This window comes from Myotis brandtii, unplaced genomic scaffold (assembly GCF_000412655.1).
Source record: "Myotis brandtii unplaced genomic scaffold, ASM41265v1 scaffold89, whole genome shotgun sequence".
In the NCBI taxonomy this organism is placed as follows: Eukaryota; Metazoa; Chordata; class Mammalia; order Chiroptera; family Vespertilionidae; genus Myotis; species Myotis brandtii.
In genome coordinates this window covers 3040003-3045749 of record NW_005371645.1, presented here as the reverse complement: position 1 = coordinate 3045749, position 5747 = coordinate 3040003, and the positions used below count along the sequence as shown (strand labels likewise).

General features: G+C 44.8%; 1 protein-coding gene, 1 long non-coding RNA gene and 1 pseudogene across 2 annotated transcripts; 1 reads left to right on the top strand and 2 right to left on the bottom strand.

Annotated features, from left to right (window-relative positions):
• Positions 1-6: 6 nt before the first annotated feature.
• On the top strand, positions 7-2710 carry LOC106724558. Its single transcript, XR_001360388.1, has 2 exons — positions 7-434; positions 2251-2710. It is a non-coding gene; the product is annotated as an uncharacterized LOC106724558 (long non-coding RNA).
• LOC102247349 (microtubule-associated proteins 1A/1B light chain 3B-like) lies at positions 1162-1974 on the bottom strand. Its single transcript, XM_014532415.1, is given in 2 exon segments — positions 1162-1752; positions 1755-1974. Coding segments are annotated over 2 exon segments (375 nt in total). The 5' UTR covers positions 1813-1974; the 3' UTR covers positions 1162-1435.
• Positions 2711-2977: 267 nt separating the features above from the next.
• The window catches only part of LOC102250824, a 116686-nt pseudogene continuing 113916 nt past the window's right edge, over positions 2978-5747 (bottom strand).

Below are 5747 nucleotides of genomic sequence, written 5' to 3'. Positions count from 1 at the left end.
ATAGAGTGACTACCCACTAACGTGGGATATGTCACCCCTCTCAGCATGGTATTGTTTTTTAAAAAGCAGAATTTCTTATAGGAATCTTATCGATCACACAGTAGTTATAAGAATGTCAGATATAGTGACATACAATCTAAACAAGACAGGCCGATTAAGAATGTACATAATGTAAAAATATACATATTAAAAGTTAGCCATGTAGACAGACGCATGCAGCAGTAGGGGTAGGTGATAGGAGGTTGGGGGGTGGGAGCCCATATGCAGTAATATTGCCTAATCCCAACATTATAGTAAATAATTTCCACTAACTGATACAAGTATTCCATACACATCTAAATACACAAAGGCAAATCATGACCTGCTACATATAGTCTAAAGTGGTCTGTGATCTTTTTGTGATATTTCCATGAAAATAGTTAATAGTCATGCAGGTAGTAGGAAGTATTGGTTATTCTGGTTGGACTTGGGAAATGTTTAACTTTTTGACATTAATATCTGTGAAGAGAATATATCTCCTTTTACTGCTTTCTTCACAATTGACATGCGCTTAGAGTGGGGGAATTTCAATGGTGGTTTGACCTAACAGTGATGACTGAAATACTCTTTAAAAAATGTGGTAACTTTTTAACAACATATTTTAGTCACACACTTAACATGAAACATGGATCATCTGCAGGATTCTGTAGTTTCTACCACTGTCCTAAAGAATGAAACTGATACAAGTGCTTGTTTCTTTACCAAAGCAGGCACTATTTTGAGCTCTGTGATCAGAGCATATCCAAAACAGAAGAAATGTCACTTTTTTCCTCTGGGCCTTTTGAGAAACTTGACCAAAATAAATTATTCAAGGTTCCCCCTGAGCAGTGGTGTCATCATGTATGTTACTGTCTGGAGAACAAATAAGAACTTCCTAACAGTGCAAGAGCGTTGCCTTGGGTACACTTGATAGGAATCAGGAACCTTTAACAGCAGTTCACCGTTTTCTTATTTAGCCTGTATTATGGCAAATGTGTTTGGGGGGCTATGCTTGAGATTTCTCTAGTTGGATAGAAACCCTTCAATAAGAAGTTGGCAGGTTCTGACTTACTGTCTCTGAATGCTCAAAATGCAAGTTCCTATTGGGGAAAGAACATTAAAATAACTTGAAGATCTATCTTATTGGTAAGTTAGAATGCAAAGTATTTTATTTTTAAACTTTGAAACAAGACAGCCTAGGTTAAATAATATAGTTTTCCAAAGCTGAATGTGCCTGCTTGGAGCTCAGTTTTTCTGCTTAAAGTACAAAAACAACTTTCTAAAACTCCTAGGCCAGACACTACTCTTTTGATGATCTGTGATTTAGATGAACAGATCCAATCTCAGTTGGTAACATCCCTTTTTTCCCCGTTGGTAAGGGTTTAAAAAATTCTAGAACAGATGGATTTTTCTAGTCTTACAGTGACAATTTCATTCCAAATGTCTCCTGAGAGGCGTATACCATATACAGGAATCCATCTTCATCCTTCTCACTTTCATACACTTCCGATATCGGTGTGGACACACTCACCATGCTGTGCCCATTCACTAACAGGAAGAAGGCTTGATTAGCGTTGAGCTGTAAGCGCCTTCTAATTATCTTGATGAGTTCACTCATGTTGACATGATCAGGTACAAGAAACTTGGTTTTATCCAGGACAGGAAGCTGCTTCTCACCCTTGTATCGTTCTATTATCACCGGGATTTTGGTCGGATGCTGCTCTCGGATAAGCTGACATCTTCTACTCTTTGTTCGAAGGTGCGGCGCTGCTTGAAGGTCTTCTCCGACGGCATGGCGTGCGAGGCTGGGAGCAGGCGGCGAGGAAGAGGGTCCCGCAGCTTCAGGTGGCGGAGGTCCCCACGGCGTCGACCGCGACTTCCCTTGTGTCTCTTCAGCCCGCAGCCCCGTCAAGTGACCGGCGCGCCGCCCCAGGAGGCGGGGCCAAGGGTGGACTCCGCCGCCGCCATAGCGTGCGTCTGCTTTGCAATACTTTGTATAACTCCTTCCATTCCCTTCTATCTTGATGTGTTTCTGTTGAGAAATCATTTGATAATCTGATGGGGGATCCTTTGTAGGTAACTGTTTGTCTCTCTCTCTTGCAGCCTTTAAGAGTCTCTCTTTGTCGTGTACATTTGCCATCTTTATTATGACGTGTCTTGGTGTGGGTCTTTTGGGGTTCATCTTGCTTGGGACTCTCTGTACTTGTGTAACTTTTTCTTCCCGTCATGCAGGTAGTAGGAAGTATTGGTTATTCTGGTTGGACTTGGGAAATGTTTAACTTTTTGACATTAATATCTGTGAAGAGAATATATCTCCTTTTACTGCTTTCTTCACAATTGACATGCGCTTAGAGTGGGGGAATTTCAATGGTGGTTTGACCTAACAGTGATGACTGAAATACTCTTTAAAAAATGTGGTAACTTTTTAACAACATATTTTAGTCACACACTTAACATGAAACATGGATCATCTGCAGGATTCTGTAGTTTCTACCACTGTCCTAAAGAATGAAACTGATACAAGTGCTTGTTTCTTTACCAAAGCAGGCACTATTTTGAGCTCTGTGATCAGAGCATATCCAAAACAGAAGAAATGTCACTTTTTTCCTCTGGGCCTTTTGAGAAACTTGACCAAAATAAATTATTCAAGGTTCCCCCTGAGCAGTGGTGTCATCATGTATGTTACTGTCTGGAGAACAAATAAGAACTTCCTAACAGTGCAAGAGCGTTGCCTTGGGTACACTTGATAGGAATCAGGAACCTTTAACAGCAGTTCACCGTTTTCTTATTTAGCCTGTATTATGGCAAATGTGTTTGGGGGGCTATGCTTGAGATTTCTCTAGTTGGATAGAAACCCTTCAATAAGAAGTTGGCAGGTTCTGACTTACTGTCTCTGAATGCTCAAAATGCAAGTTCCTATTGGGGAAAGAACATTAAAATAACTTGAAGATCTATCTTATTGGTAAGTTAGAATGCAAAGTATTTTATTTTTAAACTTTGAAACAAGACAGCCTAGGTTAAATAATATAGTTTTCCAAAGCTGAATGTGCCTGCTTGGAGCTCAGTTTTTCTGCTTAAAGTACAAAAACAACTTTCTAAAACTCCTAGGCCAGACACTACTCTTTTGATGATCTGTGATTTAGATGAACAGATCCAATCTCAGTTGGTAACATCCCTTTTTTCCCCGTTGGTAAGGGTTTAAAAAATTCTAGAACAGATGGATTTTTCTAGTCTTACAGTGACAATTTCATTCCAAATGTCTCCTGAGAGGCGTATACCATATACAGGAATCCATCTTCATCCTTCTCACTTTCATACACTTCCGATATCGGTGTGGACACACTCACCATGCTGTGCCCATTCACTAACAGGAAGAAGGCTTGATTAGCGTTGAGCTGTAAGCGCCTTCTAATTATCTTGATGAGTTCACTCATGTTGACATGATCAGGTACAAGAAACTTGGTTTTATCCAGGACAGGAAGCTGCTTCTCACCCTTGTATCGTTCTATTATCACCAGGATTTTGGTCGGATGCTGCTCTCGGATAAGCCGGACATCTTCTACTCTTTGTTCGAAGGTGCGGTGCTGCTTGAAGGTCTTCTACTGCATGGCGCGCGAGGCTGGGAGCAGGCGGCGAGGAAGAGGGTCCAGCAGCTTTAGGTGGCGGAGGTCCCGATGGCGTCGACCGCGACTTCCCTTGTGTCTCTTCAGCCCGCAGCCCCGTCAAGTGACCGGCGCGCCGCCCCAGGAGGCGGGGCCAAGGGTGGACTCCGCCGCCGCCATAGCGTGCGTCTGCTTTGCAATACTTTGTATAACTCCTTCCATTCCCTTCTATCTTGATGTGTTTCTGTTGAGAAATCATTTGATAATCTGATGGGGGATCCTTTGTAGGTAACTGTTTGTCTCTCTCTCTTGCAGCCTTTAAGAGTCTCTCTTTGTCGTGTACATTTGCCATCTTTATTATGACGTGTCTTGGTGTGGGTCTTTTGGGGTTCATCTTGCTTGGGACTCTCTGTACTTGTGTAACTTTTTCTTCCCCATATCTGGGAAGTTTTCTGTCATTATATCTTCAAGTAGATTTTCTAATCCTTGCTGCTCTTCTTGTCCTTCTGGCAGCCCTATAATGCATATGTTACTTCGTTTCATGTTGTCCCAAAGCTCCCTTAGGCTCTCCTCCTGCTTTTTCATTTTTTTCTACAGTTGCTGTTCAGATTGAGCTTGTTTCTCTACCTTATCTTCTAACTCACTAATTTGGTCCTCTGCTTCTTCTAGTATACTGTTGGAACCTTCCATGGTGTTTTTGATTGTAGCTATATCACTTTTCATTTCTTCCTGATTCTTGCATAGGTTGTTGATTTTCTCATCCATCCGGTGAATGAATTGTACAACCATTACTCTGAATTCTTTTTCTGTCATGTTGCATGCTTCAATTTCATTAATTTCCTTTCTTGGCAACCTCTCATTTTCTTTCCTCTGGGGATTGTGTCGTCTCCCCATTCTGACTATCTCCAGATGGTTCAAACGTCGAGTTGCGTGGGCCTGGGCCGTGTGCAGTGGGAGCTTCGCACCACCCTAGAGTCACTAAAGAGCTCTGACACTAAGATGTGTTGTTGTTGTGGGTTTGTGGGAAACAGGCTTGCTCAGAGTCAGTGTTGCCAGCACTCAATGTGGTCTCGTGCGCGCTCTTAGATTCAGGGACCCCGTCTGCACCATGCTGAAACAGAGACCCCCCTGGAAGGTGTTGAAAATCAGAGCCCCCTAGCGTGCTCCAGGAGTCAGAAGTCCCCAAGAATCCAGTATCAGGGTCTCTGTTGCTTCGTGCAGCCTTGCATTGTGAATCAGGGTCCCTGTGTGCACATGTACCATGAATTGGAGTCACTGGTTCTTAGTGCGAATGCACAGGGAGTCAGGGATCCCAGGCGCAGGTGATAAGAAACACAGTCAAGTCACTGGTGCTTGGTGCTGCCTCCTGCCAGGAGAATTGGGGTCCCAGGGCCCGTGCTGTGGGGAACCAGTTCCCAGTGTTCTCGAGTTAGCTCCCAGCCTAAGGTTCCTGTAGCCCGTGCTGCGGGGAACAAGTTCCCGGTGTTCCTGCGCTTCCAGGATAAGGTTCCTGTAGCAGCACTGAGGCCCGGGCGAGGGGTGGGTCTATAAGTTACTATGGCGCTGCCTGCGAGCCTGCGGGTAGGGGGATGGGCTCTGTTACTCACAGAGATCTGCTGCGGGGATTTCTGGACTCTTGGTGTCTGTGGGTCTGTAGCTGTGGTCGCAGGTCTCTGTCCCCAGTGGCTGCAGGGTCCTGATTTGCGACTGAGACCAGACTGGGTGGTGCTGAGGCCAGGATCCTACTCTCAAGCAGCTCTGTTTCTCAAGATGGCATGGTCTCTGTGCCCGCGCTGGCCGCCCAGGAGTGTCCGCGCAGGGAGCAGGGCTCCGCCGTTTAAGACTGCCCGGTTTAGCAGCCCCTTAGAAGATCTGCAGAATCTAACTGTCCCTAGCTCATACACACACACACCACACACGTCCACACACTCCTCTATCGCTCCCTCGCGCTCTCACACTCTCTCCCTCCCTACCTCCCTGCCGGTCGCCATCCTTCTTCTCTTATAGCAGTATTTTTGCCAATACATCTCCTAGCAGTGGTTGGCAAACTGCGGCTCACAAACCATGGCTCGTGAGCCACATGCGGCTCTTTGGCCCCTTGAGTGTGGCTCTTCCACAAAATACCGG